At 40.3% G+C, this 25260-nt stretch overlaps 1 protein-coding gene across 1 annotated transcript in view; it reads left to right on the top strand.

Moving 5' to 3' along the window:
- The window catches only part of LOC130130427 (interferon-induced very large GTPase 1-like), a 44169-nt gene extending 20184 nt beyond the window's left edge, over nucleotides 1-23985 (top strand). The window contains exons 5-9 of the mRNA XM_056300134.1: nucleotides 1610-1870; nucleotides 4022-4282; nucleotides 8787-9047; nucleotides 15748-16008; nucleotides 18435-23985. Of these exons, the coding sequence (XP_056156109.1) occupies nucleotides 1610-1870; nucleotides 4022-4282; nucleotides 8787-9047; nucleotides 15748-16008; nucleotides 18435-23098 (5708 nt within the window). The 3' untranslated portion in view covers nucleotides 23099-23985. The remainder of the gene's footprint in view (nucleotides 1-1609; nucleotides 1871-4021; nucleotides 4283-8786; nucleotides 9048-15747; nucleotides 16009-18434) is intronic.
- Nucleotides 23986-25260: the final 1275 nt, after the last annotated feature.

The following is a 25260-nucleotide window of genomic DNA, read 5'->3' as shown; positions in this document are numbered from 1 at the left end:
TGTGACGAAGAAGGACAGTATTAGAAATGAGTATATTCGAGAGACAGCTCAGGTTGGATGGTTTGGAGACAAAGCAAGAGAGGCAAGATTGAGATGGCTTGGATGTGTGCGGAGGAGAAATGCTGGGTATATTGAGAGAAGGATGATGAATATGGAGCTTCCAGGCAAGAGGAAAAGAGGAAGACCAAAGAGAAGATATATGGATGTGGTGAGGGAAAACATGCAGGTGGCTGGCATGCCAGAGGAAAATGCAGAGAACAGGAAGAGATGGAAACGGGTGATCCACTGTGGTGACCCTAACAGGAGCAGCCAAAAGTAGTAATAGTAGTACAGCTCTGAGTAGTACCAGTGTAACTGTGACAAGATCCATTTCAGTGGACTGACCACACTTTAAACCAAACTAATTTTGCTCAAGTAGGTTATTTTGATAGAAAAAAAGTAGGAGAGAGGATTGCATTTTGGCTAGGAAAAGGTACCAGGAGACCATCTGAAAGTCATGAGCTAAAGTAGGATCAAGTGATGTATTTTTTTTTCAGTAGTGGCGTGACCAGGGTAAGCATAAGGTCAGATAAGTAAACCCCAAATAGAAGTGAACAGTAGAGTGGCTTAAATGTGAAGATGATGATGAAGAGTGATAGACTAAAGGTGGAGTGAGGGAGTAGGATCAAGGGCATATGACATGAGATGTGACGAGTGGAAGTTTGGGAACTTCATTTCAGAGAGGGGATGGAAGGTGGACATAGTCAAGAACTTAGAGCCAATGGCAGGTGACAAGATTAAGGATAGAGGAGTGAATTAGCTACTAATGACTGCCATTTTCTTCTCATATTGGAGAGCAAAGTCATATAGATTGAGTGAGGAGGGTTAAGGAGGAGGAAGTGAAGAGGATAAGGTGAGCATATGGTAAAAGTTGCATCAGAAACAAATCAACAAATTCTTGTATAGGACTGTTGGAGGGCACAGAAACTGTTAGGCTGTTCTGAAATGGAACGGCAGTTGACACATAAGGTGATACAAGCAGGGAACGTAGGGGTAGCAGGGGGAAGTGAGAAGGAGAATTTGAGAGACAAGTGGTCAGATGCATGAAGGAGAATAACTGAAGTGTTAGGCAACACAGTTACAAGTTGAGTAGGTTAAGTCATTTACCTGCTTTGTAAATGGCGAAGGATTATGGAGGGATGGATCACAGAAAGGCAGGAAATGAAAGAAATTAAAATCACAGAGGGTAAGTCATGATGTAGCACGTTCATACTGTTGACAACATGTAAAACTCCTGGCCTAGACATATGTTGTCTATAAAGAACCAAGAGTATGTGCTTGCCTGGTTGAGTAATTGAAACAATGTGATATAAAGAGTGATAAGTAAGAAAACTGGAGCTTATTTCCAGTTGGTTTAGTGAGTAAGCCAGTGCAACCACCTTATCCTGAAGTGTGAGGGGAGTGATTTCATTGTTAATGTAAAGCCCCCTGAGACTGCAACTTTGATTAAGGGCTATGCAAATCAACTTAACCTGAAATGACTTTACTGTTCTTAAATTCCATTTGTGTATTGGGCAGTGCACTTGAATTTCCTGTTTGGGTTTAAAGCTTTTTGTTTTATCATTCACAGAGCCCCCCTCTCCAGAAAAGATAGAAGTTTCTCAAGTCACTAGTAACTCAGTTTCTTTGAGTTGGGATATAACAGCTTGTGAATTGGGGATTTACAATGTGAGCTGTTCCTGTGATGGGAAGACTGTCCAAGAGATGACAACACACTCAAACACCCATACTTTCTCCAGCCTGACACCAGGAGTTGAGTATTGCTTCCATGTTTCCACACAGCTGGAGAATGGAATCCTAAGCAAGTCTGTTATGACCTCTGTACACACAAGTAAGTTGATTAGATTAATTAGACACTACTACTACTACTACTACTACTACTATTCTGTATCTGTAGCTTGTGCAGCACTTTATAACTTTGTTTTAAATGCTGCTATATAAATAAACTTACTTAACTACTACTACTACCAGTCATGATAATCATAACAATGATAAAGAATAGAATCGCCTACTAGTTATTTTAAGATGTTATTTTGATATATTTACTTGAGCAACAGGCATGGGCGCAAGTCCATGAATACTGGGATGGCATCCAGCGCTTTACTTGTGCGCCCCTCCATAGGGTTAGTGGTTGTGCCAGGAAGGGCATCTGGTGTAAAATTTTGCCAAATCATTATGCGGATTGACAAAACCATACCGGATCGGTCGAGGTCCGGGTTAACAACGAACGCCATCAGTGCTGTGCCCTCACAGGGTACCGATGGAAACTATCAAATCCACTGTGGCAACCTCCTGGGAAACAGGGAAGAAGCCAAAAGAAGAAGAAGATTTTGATATATTTACTGAGCTCCATAGCTTTAGTTCATTTTGGGATCTCACTATAAGTTAATGGGATATGTGTAGATCAGCAACTATGTTGAATGTAGGTGCTGATGCACACTTGCACACTTATCTCTTTGACTCACTTAGAGAGCCAAATGGTAAATATGGGTTTGCAGCAGCACCACACAGAGAAGCTACAACTTGAGTGCTGTACATTTATATTCACATTCACTCAATTACCAGATGCTTTTATCCAAAGCGACTGACAAGAGTCATCTGCACGGTACACATGGAGACAAGGAATTTGGAGATAGATTCAAGTGTTGCCAAAAACATCACAGACTAAGACTATTATTAAGACTATTAAGACTGGCAGCTCAAATCTGATTTTTGGCTTATCCATATAAAAATCCAACTGCTCTTATGTCTGGACAGTGAAAAACAGTCACTGAGGAGTTCTGCACTGTGACTTGACATTTCTATGGTGTGAAGGGCGAGAGGATATAGTATCTTCATTCTTGATAGCCTACAGCTTGCTGTTTTGGTTCCGGTTAACATATGTATGCATGTGAATGTCTTGCAGGACAACCATTCATATAGGTTAGTGATTCCCAAACAAACAAATCCCGCCTTGGAAATAACAATATGGGCAGTCAGTCCTTAAGATCTTGTTTGAGAAACAATTCATATTTGTCTGCAGAGTAAACAGTGATAGAGCACATTATGTCAACTATATATTTCACGGATATATACCAAGTCCAGTTGCACTTGATTCAACTCCTTTGGATAACCATGACCTGGATGAATGAGAACATTCACAGACATTATGTCAACTGTATTTTGAATAAGCACATTTTAAAAATCAAGAAGGATTGATGCAAGTATCAAGTTACAAAGTAGATGGACAAAGCTTTCAGTAGAACAAACATTTTATCACCACAAGTGCAAATATTGTCTTACAGTGGTGATACTGGTGTCTAAGAAAGGATTAAGTTGTAGCAGCAAGCACCATTATTAGCATTGTCATTCATATGAGCTGAAAAGTGCCACTTGCCAGTTTAAGAGTCTTGCTTAGAAACCATTCAGGGATATATAGGTACTCTTCATAAGACTGTGGTAAACCACAACATAGTTTTGTGAAATTACTCTTCTAAAAAGAGGAGAACCAAGATAAAAGCTTTGCTTGTTAAATAATAAGGGACGGGATAGTTGAGGGTGGATAGAGTGAGAGGTAAGGAAATTAGAGTATATTTCCAGGTAAGTGAGGTGAATAAGCCACTGCCAGCACCTTGTCTCTTAGTGAGAGTGGCAAATTCATTGTGTGAATGTAAAGCTGTCTGTGAACGCAACTACACAAATAAACTTGATCTGACTTAATTTGACTACTCTCAAATGTAGTTATATCTATGGAACAGTGAGCTTCAAAAAGACATGCATGTTAGGGTTAATACTCTTGCCTGTGCCCCTGAGCAAGGCAATGGAAAGAAGAACTGAACTTGGTCCCCGGGCGCTGCAGCTGCCCACTGCTCCTATACAATAGGATAGGTTAAATGCAGAGAACAAATTCATTGTAAGAATACAATGTCAAATAAAGTGGCTTTCTTTCATTTCAATTGAATTTCCATTTCTGATTGAAAGCTTTTCATTTTATTGTTCACAGAGCCCAACCCTCCAGACAAGATACAAGTTTCTCAGGTCACTAGTGACTCAGTCTCTTTGAGTTGGGACACACCGGCCGGTGAAGTGGGGGGTTACAGGGTGAGCTGTTCCTGTGATGGGGAGACTCTCCAAGAAATGACAACACATTCAAACAGCCATATGTTCTCGAGTCTGGCACCAGGAGTGGAGTATTGCTTCCATGTTTCCACACAGCTGCAAAATGGATTCCAAAGCAAGTCTGTTGTGACATCTGCACACACAAGTAAGTTAATTATATGATCGTAATGACAACAACAACAATGAGAACAATAATAATAGACACATGACATGTGCCAATGGTTCTTTTACGATGTTATTTAAACTATTATACTGAGCTACATAGTCGCTTAAGTTCCTTTTGGGACGGACAAAATGCAAGAAACATTTGCACAAAAAAAGGACAAAAAAAGAAAAATAGGACAAAAAAAACTATCCTATTGATACGCTTGAAGAGCTTACTGGAAGATCTGGCTTTGCAGCAGCACCACACAGAGCAGCTATCACTGAGTAGTGTACAGTTGGAAATAATTTTTTTTCATTTACAAGATGATTTTATCTTAAGAGACTTACAAGAGAATCAGAAAGTAGTAGATGAATTCAAGTGTTTTAAGTGTTGGTAACATACATTATCATAATGACTGTAATCATATCATTTCCAGGAATGCATGTCATGCTGTATGTACAATTAGTGCAACCCTAATATTACATCGGATGCGTATTGGTCTTGCTTTTCACACATGCATATTATGGCATGTATGACCCAGCTTAAACGCTTTCACGATTGTCAGTTGGGCAAATTACACTGGGTCTGTCAGGCTCTGATCTTAATTGATATATGCAGTTATTTTGGGGCTTGCCTGATATTCATGGTTCTAGTCTTCTTTTTTCACTTTAACATCTTATTTTATGTGTACAAAGCCAGATAAATGGCTTATAAATGCAGTTATGAGTCACAATTAACAAAAAACATTTGTATGTGACACGGGCTCCTGGACATCGGCAGTTGTTTTCCTGTGTTTCAGTGTACAGTTAACCCATTTATTCATTGTAGTTTGAAAGACTGCATGATTGACTAGTGGGAATTTGTCAGCAAGAACATTACTGGTCAACAGCAGGGAGACTAATGAGACACAACTCTCAAATGCAGTCATAAGCCTTACATAAGCCTCAAAATGACTTTATTATTTTCTTTGTTAGTCATAGATTCAATGATCAACTATTTGTGCAGTATAACTAATTTGCTATTCCAGCCAATGAAAAATCTGTCAACAAGTTAACTCACTTTGGGAAAGAGAGTTGCAAACCACTTCTATTGTTCATCCGTGAAGCAGGAAATACGATGGCATCTTATTTCGCAGGTAAAATGTCCAACTGAACAAATTATAGTTGAACATTTACATCATAAATGAATCCCTATTCATCTTTTATTTGAAATTTATGCAAATGGTCAGCAAACGTTTATTTTTAGAAAGATAGCAATAAAAAAGAAAACGTTTGGTGTGCCATTGCAACTGCCATTAGGGCAGAAGTTGAATCAAGTCAAATCAAATTGCTCTGTATAGCCCTAAATCACAGATAAGTCCCAAAGAGCATTAAAATCACATTACATTCCCCAGTAAATGTAAATAGAATAACTGGCACACAGCACACCCTATCCTTTGACCCTCAATTCAGTGCAAGTATAAACTCCACAGAAAACTTAGATCTTCACAGAAACCCCTAACAAGGCAATTATTTTATGTCTCCATTATCAGTGGCAGTATTGGACACATTTGCCCAAACATAGTATATTTCAGCAGACTCATATCTCTGCCTTTATCAAATGTTGAAATTGCACATCGAATTATGTGCCTAAGTTCGAACACTTCCCCGTGTGCACCAGTAGGTTCGAGCACTTCCCCATGTGCACTAATAGAAACTCCTGTGATGGAGTTATTTAATGGATCCCTGAATGTAGGTAAATGAGAGCTATTAACATTACCCATTGTAACTCTGGCATGTAGTGAGTTTTTATATTCAGTGTACACTACCGTATACCAAAATGTTGGCCTCTATTCGCTGCTTTGTCCAAGAATGTATATTTAGCACATCGATAACGGACTGCTTTGAGGTAAGTTTTTCATACCTAGAAAATTCAATTAACTACACAAATTTGGGAGTTTTTTTCCACAGTAATCCATCACAGTCGACACATCCCACCCAGAAGGTCACTGAAATTATGCGTATTACTCACTGAGCAAATATAGCATGTCTTTGATGCACACACAATGGTGATAAATATACAGCAGTGACTTGTGGGTGATGGGACTGGTATAATTTGCAAGGTTTGAATCTACAATTCTGGGACATGGCTGATATGTTATGCGTACAGTACAACATTGGTAAGTGTGTCCTACATCATAAAGTGACTGGAGAGAAAAGAAAAAAGAAGATGGACAAAGGTACTAACAGTATAACAGACATATCATCACCACTAGACCAGACCTATTCAACTGGCAGCCCGCGAGCCAAATGCAGCCCCCACATCAATACAAACTGGCCCTTTGACTAAATCTGAAATTTAGCAGTGAACTCTTAAAGTCCTTCAATGAAGAGGCCACTTTCTCCGTCTCAACCAGTCACAACTGTTAAATGTAGGCACACACGCAAGATATTAATGTTGCTTGCATAAATATCAAAGTTGTAAATTTGTAAGGTATGTCTCTCTCTCCAAATGTATCATGAAAAGAAAAACTAACAATGAAAATCAGCAGTTCAGTTAAGAGTGGACTGACAGGGTGTCCGGGTAGCATAGGGGTCTACTCCGTTGCCTACCAACATGGGGATCGCCGGTTCAAATCCACATGTTACCTCCAGCTTGGTCGGGCATCCCTGCAGACACAATTTGCCATGTCTGCGGTTGGGAAACTGGATGTGGGTATGTGTCCTGGTCGCTGCATTAATGCCTCCTCTGGTCGGTCGGGGCACCTGTTCAGGGGGGAGGGGAACTGGGAGAAGTAGCATGATCCTCCCACACGCTACGTCCCCCTGGTGAAACTCCTCACTGTCAGGTGAAAAGAAGCGACTGGTGACTCCACATGTATCAGAGGAGGCAGTCTGCATCCCTCCATGAATTAGCAGAGGGGGTGGAGCAGCAATTGGGATGGCTTGGAAGGGTGGGGTAATTGGTCAAGTAAAATTGGGGAGAAAGAGTGGACTGACAATTATCTATTCATCAGCATATTAGTTGGGAAACCAATGTGCTTGTTGTACAATGAATGTATTTCTGTCCCAAAAGAAAACAATTTGAGGAGGCGTTTCAGGACAAAACATTCTACTTTTGATGCTAATTTTCCAGTGGGATTTAATACAAAACGAAATTGGACTAAGGCATCTTTGGTTAGTTTATGCACCGCTCAAGAGAAGGCTAAATGCAGCTTCTCTCTGTTTGCGTAGATTAGCTAAGAAGTGGCCTTTCTTAGGTGCAGAGATGATGAAGGAATACATGTTAGCTGCTGTCAAGGAAGTCTTCACAGGTTTAAAAGTTAGGAATTCCTATTTTGGATGGAAACGTTAGCAATGGAGGTTTTCCAGACTTAGATCGACTACAAAATGTGGAGGTCATGTGTCTGGGACAAATCTGCTACTAACATGGGCACTGCTCAGTTTGCTCGTCAGTGCGATTCTTTTGATGCCAATCAATTTCAAGAGGATATTCTTAGATTAATACTAGTGGCGGGGCATAAAAAAAGTCAGATTTTATCCTGGAAAATTCCCCCTTTTTTCAATGACAATAGACAAAATTTAAACAAGTGAACATGCTCATCACCAACAGTGCTCTATCTATGGCTGGTAGAGTGCAGGTAGGTATGTTGCAAGACTAGTGTCGCTTATGCCGCATATGAGATCACTACACTGCCTTTTGCACCAGAGCATTCTATGCGCTAATCTCAGTGAATCAGAATACATTATGGCTATGTCATGGCCATCATTAATTTTATCAGATCGAGAGTGTGGAGTTTGTTGTATGCACTGCTGAGCATAATAATCTGTTTACATACATACAAATCATGATGCAGATCATGTATAGGAGGAAGGTTGGAGAACTCAGAAGCCTATGGGCTGACCTGAAACAGGGAGTGGAGTGTGCAAAGGAAAGGGAAAAAACAATAGGGAACATAGAGGTAGCAGGTGGAAGGGAGATGCAGAATTGAAGAAAGAAGTGGTCAGATGTGGGAAGGGATTTAACTGTGAGGTGTGAGGCAGCACAGTTACAAGTTAAGATTAGGTTAAGTTATTTACTTACCTTGTGGATGGCTGAGGTATAAAGGAGGGTTAAGTCAAAGGATTCCAGAAAGAAGAGGAGCTCAGAGACTTGTGGGTTATCAAGGTCATAGAAGATAAGTAAGTTTGTACCATACTCACACTGTTGATGGAGCAACATCTTAAACTCCTCGTCAACAGGAGTCAACAAGAAAACAGGAGGAAGAGCTGTTTGAGTAATAGAAACCGCATGATACTTGAGGTTGGTTAGAGTGAGATGAACAGAAACTGGAACAGGTGGGAGTTTGAGTAAGCCAGTGCAACCACATTGTTTGGAAGTGTGAGAGAAGTGAATTAATTGTGTGAATGTGAAGCCCACACACAGCTATACAAATAAACTTGACTTGACTACTCTCAAATGCCTGTTAGACAGTGAATTTGAATTTCCAGTTTGGACTGAAAGCTTTTCATTTTATCATTCACAGAGCCCATCTCTCCTGAAAAGATACAAGTCTCTCACGTCACTAGTAACTCGGTCTCTTTGAGTTGGGACATACCAGCTGGTGAAGTGGGGAGTTACACCGTGAGGTGTTCTTGCGATGGGAAGACTGTCCAAGAGATGACAACACACTCAAACAGCCATACTTTTTCCAGCCTGACATCAGGAGTGGAGTATTGCTTCCATGTTTCCACACAGCTGAAGAATGGAATGCAAAGCAAGTCGGTTGTGACCTCTGTGCACACAGGTAAATTGATTTAATCTACTACTACTACTATTACTTTCGGCTGCTCCCGTTAGGGGTCGCCACAGCGGATCATCCGAGGTAAGTTGATTTAATGATAAAAACAAAAAATAATAAAATGGGTCAATGGTTCTTTTATGACGTTTTTAAAGCTGAAATCTGTAACATTACTCCATTAAGAAATAGTTATTTCACCCATCTGAACCAACAGGTTGCATAATGCTAACTGGTATCTTTACCATGGCTGTAGGTATTCTCAAGTCTCTGTTGAAAATTATTTGGTCGAGTCGCACCCACTGGTGCAGTGGCACACAAGCACATATTGGATATAAGTCCATCAGGAGAAAAGATTGAAATGTAATGCCAGTGTTCTGTCCTGTCAGACAGAACGTCAGTATAACTGTAGAATAATCTGGCAATGAAGTTTGATGAAGTTTAGACTGCCTGCCTCATCTTTGGTCCAAGGATTGCATTTTTACAATAGTGGTGCTATTTAATAATGGTGAGGTCATGGCACATGAGCCGTAATGGCTGCTACATCAACTGCAATAGTTCTAATTCTCTCTGGCTCTTACATCCAGCTATGTCAGAACACTGTTCTGCTGTAATATTGATTGACAACAGAATTGCTACATCATCAGCACATTTCAAATAGATCATACAATAATGCAAAATCTTAGGGATGACAGTTTTTACTAACTAGCTTCATGGAAAATAAACTGTGGACAACCTGAATGAATTATACTTTAATGCTGTTTTACAATCAAATTTCTCTAGTCATTAAATAAGATACTCATTTTAAAGATCAAACTTGTGTTATGATAACCTCTTGCCGCCAGGAGATGTCAACAACATTCAGATTTACAAATTATAGGTTTAGGGATTATAATGACCTCCATAGGCAAAATTCAATTTGGTATTAGCCATTATAAGTTAATGGAACAAGTGTGCAAAAACATGTGAATTTTTAATTTAAATGCTAATGCACGCTTATTCCATTGAGTCACTTAGAAAGCCCACTTGAATATTTCAATTTTTCGCAGCATGACTGAAGGTTTTACTGAGAAGTATACATTAACTCATTTAGCAGATGCTTTTTTCCAAGGTGACTTTCTAACAGTTAAAAATCAGCAGATAGATTTGAGGGTTATCAAGTTGTACAGTAGAGTGCTCAATAGTAATCATATCACAGCCAAAAATGCATATCATGTGAAGTACATTTAGTGTAAATATGCCCAAGATCAGCAAGAGAAAGCAATAAGAGAATCAATTTACAAAGTAGATGGACAAAACTAAATCAGTGTTGCAGACTTCTCATCACCAGGACTCCATATGATGTAAAGAGCAGGTACTAGATGGATGCATTAGTTGACACTGGATAACTTTCTAAAAAAGTAAGGGGACAATAGCAGTAGCAGCTGCTATCAATAGCATTACGTGATTCATATTAGTTGGAAAGTGTCATTAGCCACTTTAAGATTCATGCTTGCAAATCATTTAAGGGATAATGTAGGCTTGGAAGAGGAAAGGTTTTAGGACTTTCTTGGAGAAAGGAGGCGAAACTGTAGCTCTGATGGAGGCTTGGATTTCATTCCACCATTTAGGGGCCAGGTGATTAAAAAAAAGTCTAGGGCTAGTCACTTTTTGAGAGGACACAGATAGTAGTCTCCCAGAGGTCGAATGAAGAGGGAGAGCAGGACAGTACATGCTAATGTGTGTTTGCATGTGACTTAGTGCATATCCTTGAACTGCCTGGAATGCCAAAAGCAAGGTTTTTAACTTTGTGGGGCAACAACCCCCACAAAGTCAAACCCTCAATGACACCTGGTGTCAAAAGTAGAGTCACTGTGTCAAATCGGATGGATAGGTCAAGGAGAATGATCATTGAGGAGTTGACTACTACTTTAGCTTTAATAAGTTCCTCAGTAACTGCAAAAAAAGCAGTTTCAGTGATGTGATCACTCTTGAAAGGAGACAGACTTTAATCATGTAAAGTGAACTGAGAGTGAAAGGACAAGAGCTGTTTGCGTGCTGCTCACTCAGGTGTTTTGGCTAGGAAAGGGAGTACAGACTGGCTGAGAGTTATAAGCCAAAGTAGGACCAAGTGATGTTTTTGTTAGTAGCATAGTGAACCAAGTAGGCTTAAAGTCAGATGTAAAAGACCCAGGTAAGAGTGCACAGTTTAAAGTGTGGCATAGATATGAGACTATGGTAAGGGCAATCAACTGAAGGAGGGGTGAGGAAAAAAGAACAAAAGGACATGTGGGATGGTGAGAGAGAAGTTTGGAAACTTGACCTTCAGAAAGAGGGAGGAAGGTGGACATTAGTCAAGGTCGTAGAGCAAGTGGAAAGGTGCAAAACCTAGAGTGTAGGATGACTGCCACTTACTCTTAGAAGTGAAGAGCAAAGTCATTTGGATTGAGGGGAGAGGGTGGAGTCGGGTGATTGAAGAGGGAGGAGAAGATACAGAACTGCTTGTGGAATGTGAGATGCAATGGCCCTTATTCATCAATCTGCTGTGGAAAAAAAATGGAGCTGTAGTCTTCAGCCACAAAAATCAGGACTAGCAACTCAACTTGGACTTGTCTGCTGTGTGACTTGGCTTTACCTGTGAATTGACTGCTTTGGGACTTGAAAGCCCAGATTTGAAAACATTTGACCCAGTAAACACTGGAGCAGTTGTTTATTCAGAAAATAATGCATTTTAAATGCATCCCTATCGTGTCTACTTTAGCCTACGTTGTTACCAGTTATGCCTCGCATATGGATAATGGATAATCGGGATGGGTAGCATATGCTTAATAATGAGCCTATGTAAAGCTGTTGGCTGTTTAAGGAACTAAACAAACAATAAATAACTCTGGTGTAAATGTTTTCCATATAAATGCTGGTTAAAATCTGAAACAAATCATTTTGCTAAGCTGAAACATTTCCTCCAGCTGGCACCAGGAGAAAGGAGAGCGCACGTCTCTAAAAATCAGAGAAAAAGCCTACTTTTCCAATGTTTTGCAAGCCATAGACCTGTGCAACAATGAGTGTGGCTCAATTCAGAATAATAATAATAGTAATTAATAATTAATTAAAAAATTACTATATAGCACTTAACAATATTACAAAGTGCTTTACAAAAGAAATAGAACCAGACATGGCAAAAATTAGAATAAAACCAAAGGACATGAGCATAGAGGAGGTTAACACAATAAATGAGTAAGACCAAATAAATAGGAATAAAAACAGGTATCAAACATATCCAAAAGTTTTCACAAAGAGGAAAGTATTAATAAAAGATTTGAAAGAAGCTAAAGACTTACTTTGTCTGAGTTCAACAGGAAGAGAGGTCCATTGTGTGTGGGCTCTAACAGCAAAAGCCCCATCACCCTAGGTGACTAATCGTGACCTTGGAATAAACTGCAGAGCTTCAAATATGGATCTTAATGGTCGAGAGGGTGCATACCAGTTTAATAAATCAGAGATGCATTTAGGAGCAAGACCGTTCTAAGGCCTTAAAAGTGAGCAAAAAAAGTTTTAAGATGAATTCAAAATCTATCAGGGAGCAAATGTAGGGAGGCAAGCACAGGGGTGATGGGATTATACCTCTGTTGTCTGGTAATAGTCAAGTGGTGTCTTTTACCAACTGGAGATGGTGGAGGGAGCCCTGACCTGATGCCCGAGTAATGTGCTTTGCAATAATGAAGCCGAGAACAGATAAAATCATATACAACTTTTGGTAGATGGGCAATTGATGAAAATTACCTAGTTTTAGAGAAATTATAGATCTTGAGCTGGAAGAAACATGACTGAACAACATTTTTGACTTGATTATCGAAGCACGTTCAAGCAAGATGGAGTGAGCAATCATATCAAAAGCAGCGGTTAAGTCAAGCAGGGCCAGGGTAGAATGTTCCGATATTTCATTCGTCACTTAGTGCTGTTTCTGTACTATGTTGGTGGTGAAAGCTGAACTGGAATTTATTGAAAATATTGTCCTTTAATGACCTCAAGGAGCTGCTGTGCAGGGATTTTTTTCAAGAATTTTGGAGATGAGTGGTAGTTTTGAAAGAGGTCTGTAGTTATTTCATAGGGTTGGATCAAGGGCAGATTTTTTTTTAAATAGGTTGGACACTCACCATCTTAAAACCAACAGGAACAAAGCAAGAGGTGAGAGCAAGATTAATAATGGAGAGCAGGCTAGGGTCCAGGGTAGGCAAAACCTCTATAAGGAATTTGGAGGGGGGGGGGTTACATCTAAAGAACAAGAGGACAGGCGCATATGGGGTGCAGTTTCAGTGAGATTGTGCAGAGAGGTCGGAGAGAAATCGGGCAAGAGAGTATGACGGTGAACTGATGAATCACAGGAAATTAGAGGAGGCATGTGGTAGTCTGCTGTCCTCCCTGGATTGACAGAGGGGGGGGGGGCAGCGACCGGAACGGCTCAGAAGAGTGAGGTAATTGGCCGGATACAATAGGGGAGAAAAAGGGGAAAATTTAAAAAAGATAGGGTACCAACAAGAGTTAAAGGGAAGGTTTACAAGACGGTAGTGAGACCAGCTATGTTATATTGTTTGGAGACAATGGCACTGACAAAAAGACAGGAGGCAGAGCTGGAGGTGGCAGAGTTGAAGATCATAAGATTTTCATTGGGAGTGATGGAGGACAGGATTAGGAACAAGTATATTAGAGGGACAACTCAGGTTGGACAGTTTGGAGATGTGAGGCATAACAAGTACAAGTTAAGATTCACATACCTTGTGGGTAGCTGAGGTATTAAGGAGAGGTCAGTGGAACCCGTGAGATGGAGGAACTGTGTCGGCCCAGTGATGGCCTGGCGGCCTGTCCAATCCAGGGTGTCTCCCCGCATGCTGCCCAATGACTGCTGGAATAGGCTCCAGCATCCCCGCAACCTTGAGAGCAGGATAAGTGGTTCAGATAATGGATGTTAAGAAAACATAGGTGCCAATGAAGCAGCATGTCATGCTCCTTGACATAGGGGGCTTGTAGGTAGACAATCGGTATACCCTAGACCAGTGGTTCTCAACCTTTTTGGGGTCCTGGACCCCCTGCGTATTTTTGATCTACACTGAGGACCCCTCCACCTGATCTTGGGGGAGGGGGGTTGCAATTTGATAGAAACAGTAGAAACTGCATTTTAAATTGCATTATAGCATTTATTCACTCTTTGGGGCAAAAATAAGAGCTTTCAGTTGTAACTCAGATATAGTTAACAAAACAGAATTCTTATGCAGTAACTTTCAAATATATGTAACAAAACAGAATATGTATTCAGTAACTTTTATGTAACAAAACAGAATATGTATTCAGTAACTTTCGGATATATGTAACAACAGAATTTTTATGCAGTAACTTTTAACAATGCAAACGGGAGCGAGATCTCTTATTAAAATACAATAAATTACACTTGTGAAACAGATGTTATTAGAGAAAAAAGTCCTGTTACCCTTTATAGTTTAGGTAGATAAAGGTCTCAGTCACATTTGAGTAAAATAATCCTATTTCTATAAATGTCATAGGATCTTTTTTTAAAAGATATTTTATTTTCACGGACCCCTTGCAATTACACCACGGACCACTAGGGGTCCGCGGACCCCCGGTTGAGAAACACTGCCCTAGACGATCCGTATACCCCTAAGGTTAGGGTCTCAGTCCTATTGTGTCTTCACGTTATTAATAGCATTACACAGTTATTGTTATTGGTATTATTGGTATTATACTATTGTGCTGTTGGCTACTACTACTGCCTCTCCGCCAATGTGACAGTTTAAACATGGGCAACAACTGTTCAAAGTAGGCTGGAAGGACCCTTTAACCGACGGACCAATAGAATTGCTTGGTAACAACTTCCGACTTACGGGGTATACGGATCGTCTAGGGAATACCCATCGTCTACCTACAGGGCTTATTAAGAGAATGACCTCAGACTAATCATCATTAAATTTAAGAACATTTTTGGACATCCAGGATTTAATGTTGGTGAGGCAAGCTGTGAGATTTAATAGGGCGCCTTGATCGGTGGGTTTTGGTGGCATGTATAACTGAGTGTCAACAGCATAAAAATGGTAGAGCACATCGTGATTTTGAATGACCTGGCCAAGGGGCAGCATGTATATAGAGGAGAGAAGGGGGCCAAGAACTGAGCCTTGAGGGACACCACAACTCAGTTGAGCCACTGAGGAGGTGGAGTTACCCAGAACAACAGAAAAAGTTCTGCTGGTGAGATAAGATTGTAATAAGTTAAGAGCCGAGCCCTTGATACCAACCCAAGTCTATAAGCGATGTAGGAGGATGTTGTGATCAACCGTGTCAAAGGCAGCACTTAAGTCCAAAAGAACTCAAATTGAGCAGTCATTAGTGACCAGATCATTAGTGACCTTAACTAGAGCTGTCTCAGTACTATGAAGTGCTCTAAAACCAAACTGGAAACTATTAAAAACAGTATTTGTTTTCGTAAAAGAAAAGAGGTATATAAGGAGTAGGGTTGATTGCAGTAGATAAGATGCAGGTGGTGGACCTCTGCTCTGCCTGCCACACACCTGCTTCCAATCCTGAAGCACATATACACACATAATCAGGAGAGCGAAACTAGGGCAGGGGGCGTGGCAAAGATAAAGACAATTAGGGAGGCTGGGACGAGGAGGGAGACTGGGATGAAGATCTGACTGAAACTTTTTCATTTTATTGTTCACAGAGCCCAACCCTCCACAAAATATACAACTTTCCGAGATCACAAGAGACTCAGTCTCTTTGAGTTGGGACACACCAGCTGGTGAAGTGGGGAGTTACAGGGTGAGCTGTTCCTGTGAAGGGAAAACCGTTCAAGAGACGATAACACACTCAAACAGCCATATGTTTTCCAACCTGACCCTAGGAGTGGAGTATTGCTTCCATGTTTTCACACAGCTGAAGAACGGAATCCTAAGCAAAGCTGTTGTGACTGCTATGCACACAAGTAAGTTGATTATGCAAAAATAATGATGATGATAATAACGACAACAAACAAGAATAAAATGATCAATGATTCTATTAGGATGTCAGTGAAATGATTATACTGAGCCATATAGGTGAAGTTGTTTCTTATGCATGCTCAATAATCCAGGCAAGGAAATCACAGAAAGTTGAATCAGTTCATGTGGACACAACCTTTGAGAGAAACGTTTCATCACTCATCTAAGTGACCTCTTCAGTTTCAACTGACTGCAGGTATCTCCACCCTTATAAACAGCACAGTGGCATAATGGCCGAAAATAATCGGTTTCATATGCAAATTGCCCTGACCAATAACAAGAGTTACAATGGCAATTTGTGCTATTCACAGAGGATTGTGGAATGGTTTCAATCACAGCATTGTAAGATGGCAACAGATGTACTCTTGCCCCCCGGTCAAAAGTTATGACATTACTTAGCACATGTATACTTATGAGCCCCTGACACGAGATTCAGGCAGTGATTACAAGAAAAAGGTGATAGATTCTCTGAAGCTGTTAGAACAGGACAGTGCTATTGATAAAATGTTGTACCACAGATTATACCCAGGGGAGGCTACACCTAGTCTGTATGGTTTACGTAAGATACATAAACAGGATGTGCCATTACAGCCTATTGTTGGTATGATTACCTAAGTGACCCATAACATCTCTAAGTTTCTGGCATCTGTTCTCAACCTCTTGGTAGGCATTAATAAACATCACATTCAGAACACTATGGATTTTGTGAATAAGGTGAGGGACATCATTATGGTGAAACAATGGTCTCTTGTCATATTACGTCTCTCTTCACATGCGTTCATGTTGATGAAGCAGTGGAGGTAGTCTGTATGAAATTACAAGACACCCCCACCCTTAGCAATAGTACTGCCCTTACCACTGACCAAGTGTGTCTACTCCTTAAGCTGATGTTTTTCACATACAGGGGGCAGTACTATAAGCAGAAGCTTGGCTGTGCTATGGTTTCCTCAGTTTCACCTATAGTGACCAAATTGTATATAGAGGAAGTGGAAAAGAAGGCTCTGATGTCCTAGCCAGGAGCACCACCTAGCCATTGTTTCAGATTTGTGAACGATACCAGGGTTAAAATTAAATCTCAGGACATACCACATTTCACCAACCACATTAACTCTGTGGACAACCACATCAAGTTCACCAGGGAGAACATGTGAAAATGACAGATTAGCTTTCTTAGACTGTGAAATTGCAATTGGTGATGGGGGACATTTTATTGTTGATGTTTACTATAAACCAGTACATCAGTAAAGGTTTGACTCTCATCATCCACTGGAGCACAAACTAGGAATCATCAGGATGCTGTACCACCAACACAGTAAATGGGAGAAATCCCACATTAAACAGGCCCTGCTTAAGTGTGGTTATCCTAACTGGGCATTTGTTCAAGCCAGGAAGACACCCAAACAGTGCACTAGCTGATTGAAGAGAGAAGGACAACAGCTGCCGAAGCATAAACCAGTGGAGATTCCATATGTGGCGGTTGTTCTGGAATAGCTGAGACACGTATTTTCCAAACACCGTGACTCAATTTCTTTCAAACCCCAAAACATGCTATACCAGAAATTGATCCACTCAAGGATCGGGTTCCCCTGCACAAACGGAGCAATATAGTGTATGCTGATAAGTGCCGGGAGGATTGCCGTGATTTGTACATCTGGGAAACCAAACAAACGCTGGCCACAAGGATGACACAACACAGAAGAGCTAACTCATCAGGCCAGAACTCCGCCGTCTATACCCATCTACATGCCAGTGGCCACTCTTTCAAGGATGAGGCTGTGCACATCCTTGATGGGGAGGAATGCTGGTTTGAACGGGGAGTCAAAAAGGCCATCTATGTGAAGAGGGAACGACCATCCCTGAACCCGGGGGCGGGGGGGGGGGGACTACATCTGTCACCATCTTACAATGCTGTGATTGCAACCATTCCCCAATCCTCTGTCAATAGCACACATTGCCATTGTAACCTTAGCTAGTGTTAACAACAATTGCATATGAAACTGATCCTTGTTTTTGGTCATTATGTCACTATATTGTTTGTAAGGGTAGGGATACCTGCAGTCAGTTGAGACTGAAGAGGTCACTTAGATGAGTGATGAAACATTTCTCTCAATAATGTTGTCCAGATAAACTGATTCAACTTTCTGTGATATAGGTGAAGTTCGTTTTGAAATTAGTCATCACAAGTTAATGGCCCTATCTTCCATGTTATCCAGTTATTGAAGCATACTTGTTTAGAGGCTTGTTTCAAGACATGGTGTTGAAGAACAACCAGTGGGCTTTGAACTTCACAAAAATAAAAAAAAAACTGACTAATTTTCAAATTAATTGTGGAATGACAGAGTGTTAATTCATATTATCGTCATACCCATAGATACTCACTTGGAGAGTCTGCTGGAAGATCTTGGTTTGCAGCAGCACTACCCAGGGAAGCTATCACTGAGCGATGTTCTTAAGATTGAGGAGAAAACCATCACTGATGAATCTGCTGTGTGTCGTTCAGATCTTCCATGGTGTTTTCTCAAGAGATTAATGATGGTTAATGTAACAGCTATGAATGTGAAATGTACAGTGGTATCTGAGGAAAACTGTGAAGTTTTCAGTCAGAGTACAGATTTAGAGTTTGATGACATGGTCAAGAATCCAAATCCCTGTGATAAGATGAACCCTTTAGACATTGTTACCGCCCTCTTCCTGTGCTCAAATGGTATTCTACAGCAGGAAATAGCACTGAAAATGTCCATGTGTCAATTTTCAGTACCTTTGCTGCTTCCTAATAGTGACACTCATCAATGCACACTCATGCTTTGGGCAATGAGAGACATTGTGAAAAAGTACAGACCTCTTTCGCTTTTAGAAAACAAAGGGTTTACTGAGGAAAGGATTGTTTCATCTGAATTCCCAATGGTCTCTTTTGTGAGATTGGGTGAATGCTCCTTGTCCAAATCAGAAATATTAAATAAGCTTCTCAGTAATTCCCAACAGTATCATGACACATTTGTTCACCGTGACATGGAATGTGGTGATAGTCCAAAGAAAATATCTGATGGACTAGTTGAAATTAGCTGGTATCTCCCCTGTGGGAACAAAAACATTGACGTTTTTACTGAGCCCATAGCTGTAGCTAACCTCAGAGGAGACATTGCTTCACTTGAAAAACAGTACTCATTTTTGTGCCAGGCATCTGCAGCAGTTTTTGTGTTTCTTGATAGTATACACTATAAGTATATGCTGACAGGCCAGCACAACAAGGGAAATATTTTCCTGGTTTGCAATGTCAAGAGCAAGAGTTTTAGTTTTGAGGCTCTAAAGAAAGTAGCAGCTGAGTTGAACTTAAAGAAAAGCAATGTAATTTTGAAAAACAATCTGATGAATGATGCAGACTTTGTCAAAAACCTACGAAATATAGTCAGGGATGTAGTCAATAACACAGAGACCAAGATGCAAGTGGAGCAGATGGCTAATATTGCCTATGAACTTAACATTTTGGTTGATGAGGATTCCCCAGAGTGTAAGAAGGCTAAGCAAAATGCAGATGCCATCACAGGAGAAATCCAAGACATCCTGAAATACAAAAACGACCAGCTTCCCTTGCAGGGTACGATATGGAAAGAATTGACTCTCTTAGAGAAAGAGGAATGCAGGCTTAAAAAAGCTGGGGATCAACACATAGAAACGTACAAAAGCAATCTTCTGGAAGAGAAGCGAAAACTGTGGCAACGGCAGAATGACTATGACATATCAAACGCAATGACCTGTTTCATTCAGGCAATTTCAAGCCCAGGGTTAGAGAGGTCTTATTTCCTGAAGTGGATGCGAATAAACCTTGATAACCTTTCTAGGGAAAAGCTTTGTGGCCTCAGGGAGCAGTACAAACAGAAATGTCTGAACTCTGAAAACAAAGAGGAAATTAAAGACCTTGACCTACAACTGTCTAACAGCTCCCTTGGGATCGAACACTTTTTGCGGGAGATGGGTCAGCTCTATGAGTGTGCAGCCTCCCTTCCAGAAACTGAAGCATCACGTCAACAGCTACAGCATCTGCCAAGACTATGTGCAGAATTGCTCCTTGATGGATTTCCTGTGGAGCTTGTAGATGGTGATGCATCCAACATACCTATGAGATGGGTGGCTGATGTTCTCTTTCAGCTGAGTGACATTGTAAATCCAAAGAATAAGATCCTGGTCATCACAGTTCTTGGCGTTCAGAGCACAGGAAAATCCACTCTTCTTAACACCATGTTTGGAGTGCAGTTTGCAGTCAGCAGTGGCAGATGCACAAGAGGTGCTTTTATGCTGCTAATCAAAGTTGAGGAAGATTTCAAAAAAGTAATGAACTGTGACTTCTTAATGATCATTGACACCGAGGGCCTAAAGTCACCAGAGCTTGCGCAGCTAGATGATAGCTATGAGCACGACCATGAGCTCGCAACACTTGTTGTAGGGTTGAGTGATATCACAATAATTAACATTGCAATGGAGAACCTGACAGAAATGAAGGACATCCTACAAATTGTAGTCCATGCTTTTCTCAGGATGAAAGAAGTGGGAAAAAAACCCAAATGTCAGTTTGTTCACCAGAATGTGTCGGATGTGTCAGCCCATGACAAGAACGTAAGGGACAGGAAGCTACTATTGCAGCAGTTGGATGAGATGACTCAGGCAGCAGCCAGAATGGAAAAGAAAGAGGAGAACAAGAACTTCAGTGATGTGATGGAATATAATCCAGACACTGGAAACGCATACATCCCTGGACTCTGGCATGGCAACCCACCAATGGCACCAGTTAATGCAGGCTACAGTGAGGCTGTTTATGAGCTCAAGAAAAACATAATTAAGATTTTGGGAGAACATGAGTCATCTGCCAATGAAGTCTTGGACTTTCTGGAGTGGACAAAAAGCCTATGGGCTGCTGTGAAACATGAAAACTTCATCTTCAGCTTCAGGAACAGCCTGGTGGCTGATGCCTACATGATGCTGTGCTCAGAATTCCACAAATGGGAATGGGAATTCAAAAAACACATGTATGCTTGGGTAACAACAGCTGAAATAAGTATTGCAAACTTTGATACAAAGGCTGCAAACTCTGGGGAGTCTGACATGGGAGATTTTCTCAGTCGTTTAAAGAGTGATGCTTTGTCAGAGCTGTCTAAAGAGGAAACCGTTATTCTTGAAAATCTGACTCAGTATTTTAAACAAAGTGAATGCAATGTCCATCTAGTGGAACGTTACAAAGAAGACTTCTCAAACAGTGCAAAAAGTCTTCGAAGACGATTGGAGAGCTCTGTGCTTAGTCAAGTGGAAGCTGCAGCTGAAATCAGACTGGGAATGGTTAAACTTTACAAAATCAGAGAGGACCATACAAGCACTTTAGAAGTGAAAGTTCTTCAATTGATTGATGAATGCCGTAAGAACAAGGCTGGCATGACAGACAAAAAACTAGACAAAGAATTTGACAGGATGTGGAAAAAAACTGTGACAGAATTATCCCTCACAGGCTTAAAGACCAATGACATATTTGCTCTGGTCGAAATCCAACTAAGAAGAAATTTATTTCAAAAAGGGAGTTATGCCAACGAATTATTAAATCAAACAAGCCTGCATGAATGTGGGAAAGAGCCTTTCATATTCACACCTGATGGAATTTTTCGAAGAGTCTTTTCGTTTCTTAACAACCAAGCTGTCCAAAAAATGGCTGACAGCATCATAACAGTTTGCAAAGCGGCTGTGTCTGGGATTGTGCAAAGAAAAAACAATTTCCATGACAATAACATCCTGGAGATCCTACACCTGATCGATGAGAGGCTGAATAACAATAAGCATTTGAAGTTTAATATTGACTTTGAAGTTTCTCTGAAACTACACATTTGCGGAATGGCAGCTCCAGATTTTCAGAAAATGCATGATGACTTCATAAAACAAAATGATCCTCTCAAATGTCTCAGTCAACACAAAGATAAGTATCGCGCTGATTTTAATGATCTGTTTCACCAACGTGATCAGTGTCAAAAGAAAGCAGAGGAATTCACAAAAAGCTGTCTGAAGCCTGCAGTGGAGGCTTATGTTTGTAGTTCCTTGGGCCCTGATATTGTTGATGAAATGCTGACAGGCAACAATTCAGCTCAGTTTAGCACACGCATGTTTTTCCAGTACTCCATTCTGAAGGATTTGCTCTCAGAGTTAAAATTTGAGCATTATTTGAGCTACATTTGTTCGTATGAAGATTTTGTAAAGGAATGGATATTTGAACAAATTGTGAAAAAGTTCTCAAGTGGATCGAAGATGTGTGAGCTGGAGCATCGCAGTCTAAAAAAAAGCATTGATAATATTACAGAGGCTATCAAAAATGTTCAGTTGGGCAAGAGCAGCAACTTGGTAGAATTTGTTAATGAAATTCGCATCGAACTTGGAAGCAAACTGGTCATTCCACAGGATGCATTTGAAGCTTTCATGATCTTGAACAATGCCAACCATGAACAGTTTGCTCATTATCTCGTGGTATTTGTGGAAGAAATGAAAGAAGGTCTTCATGAGTCATTCAAACAAAGAGTCATCCGAGAAAAACTTGAAAATCTTAGTATGAATCCCCAGAATGAGCTCTTCACAAAGCTGATTGGATGTGGAAAACAGTGTCCATTCTGCAAAGCCCCTTGTGAGGCAGGAGGAGAAGCCCATACTGAACACTGGGCTTCGATACATAGACCACAGGGCCTCGGTCAGTACACGTGGGAGGACTCGAAGAAATTGGTCACTGATATATGTTCCTCTGCTGTAAACAGTGAGATGAAATTTCGCTGCCATGCTACAAATGATCAGTGGCACCCTTATAAGAAATACAGAGATTTTTTCCCTGACTGGAACATTCCTCCAGATTCAAGCATTGAGGCATCAGACTACTGGAAATACGTGATGACAAAGTTCAACAACGACTTTGCCCAAAACTATGATGCAAAGCCTGCTGACATCCCTCCAGTTTGGCAAAGTATTAAAAGTGATAGTGCAGATAAAAGTCTCAAAGTGTCATTTAGCATCAAGTGACAGCCACAATCTACGGTAGACAGTTTATCTTAATAACAGTCCAAAATAGAAAGGTATTGAAAATGGTTCTTTCCTTTACATTCTAACAGCGGGATTGTGACCTTCATGGTTAGAATTTCCAAAGGTAGCCTGTTCTGCTGACAATGATTGGAAATTTGAATAACATTTCTCTCTGAAGAATCTGCATTATTTATCTTCTGTTTTACTCTTAAATACCTTTTCTATCCTAGGAATGAATAAGTGTAAGTGCTATTATTTCTTTTGAATATAATAATATAATTAATCATGTATCACATTGATTTAGGGTGGCATGGCTCAGGAGGTAGAGTGGGTTGTCTAGTAATCGGAAGGTCGTTGGTTTGATTCCCGGGTCCTCCAGAGAGTATGTTGAAGTGTCCTTGAGCATGTCACTAAACCCCTCACTGCTCTTGATGAGAAGATTGGTGTCTTGCATGGCAGCCTCCACCATCATGTATGAATGTGTGTGCGAATGTGAGGCATACACTTTAAAGCAAATGCTATATAAATGCAGTCCATTTGCCATTTATTGTGGTTGCTTTGTAGCAAGGTTGCATTCGATATTTGAAGAGGTGTTTTGAAAACTAAAGGAGGTGGTCAGACATACTCGTCTACTCAAATGTAATTCTGTCAATCTTAAATGTTTGTTATTTAATGAAATATGAGAGCGCTTGACATGCCTTTCTGCATTTTGACGTAGGTGGTTAAGAGTACAGAGAGACAGAAAATATGGTTTCTAAAGACGTGAGATGATGCAGGACAAATGTGTAGGGTTAAATTTTCTCCCAGGACAGCTGTGACCAAATGAGCTACCAGGATGCTTGCCAATGTTAATTTCCTTTGCTTCATTCTCGCAAATAAAAAGACAAAATGAGCAGAGTGGCTATGAATGTTTTTAATGTTTCTGGGATCAGAATAACGCCATACATGCCATTATGAAAAAAAAACTCAAAAGAAACTAGATCATTGGCTGCAAAGAGATCTATCCCTGAAAGGTAGAGTCCTGATTACTAAAGCTGAGGGAATGTCTTAGGCTCACATATGCAGCTCTCTCCTTACATCCTGACAGTACAATCAGTAAGGCTATTGATCGTATGCTCTTTATCTGGAAAAAGCCTATACATTATATAAAAAAGTGTTGGTATGAATAATTACGAATCTGGAGGGCTTAATTTCCTGGATTCTACTACCTTAAATAACATGTAAAATTAACTTGAAGCATTTTCTAAAAAATTTTTTTTTTTTTAAATCCTGCTTCACTCTGGAATTTTAGTCCCCATAACATTTTATCTCATTTTGGTGGCCTGAGCTTTGTTTTAAGTTGTAATTACAGAACCCCTGTAAAATTATCTGAATTTCATAAGCAGGTCCTTCTAGCTTGGTCCCTGATATATAAGCACAACTTTTCACCTCATACTTAATATTATTTGGAACATTAGAGGCATCTTATTTAAGAACAAATCACTCTTCTTAGAAAAATGGGTTCAAAACCACGTTCTGCTGGTGGGTCAGCTGTTCAGTAGAGAGGGCAAAGAATTTTTATCTACATATAATTTCCCAGTAACCCCCAAAGAATTTGCGATAGTTTTTGATGCCATTCCAACTGGCACCCTAATGCTTTTCAGAAAGGTAGCTAATCCTGCATCCAGATACCCTTCTCTCCCTGATCCAGCTGACTCTCCAGTAGGTAAAGTTTCCTTTTCATTAGATCCCCAAAATGTTAATAGAGCCATACGTGCCCTATTTCAAAAAGATGTTGTCTCTGTCCCATATGTCACGGCATATTGGAGCCGGTTTGTAAATTACATATACTGCAAGAAGGTCTGGCTGCGTCCACGTAAGTACCTAATCACAAATAAGATTAAAGAGGTGTCCTTTCAAATCATTCATAAATGTTATCCCGCCAATCACTACATGCAGAAATTTAAAAGAGTTGTAAACACGAACTGTTCTTTCTGTGATGACCATCCAGAAACAGTGTTACCAGAATCGGAATACTTTTATTCATCTCCGAGGGTAAATTGGGTTACACTTATTTTGGCATTGTTCTCACACCAAGAAATTCTGGCAAGACCTTTGCAGATTTGTCATTGATCATCTTTTCAAAGACTTAGTTTTATTATGGGAAAATGTAGTATTTGTGT

Source organism: Lampris incognitus, chromosome 20 (genome assembly GCF_029633865.1).
Source record: "Lampris incognitus isolate fLamInc1 chromosome 20, fLamInc1.hap2, whole genome shotgun sequence".
Taxonomy (NCBI): Eukaryota; Metazoa; Chordata; class Actinopteri; order Lampriformes; family Lampridae; genus Lampris; species Lampris incognitus.
This window is presented reverse-complemented; position numbering and strand designations above follow the sequence as displayed.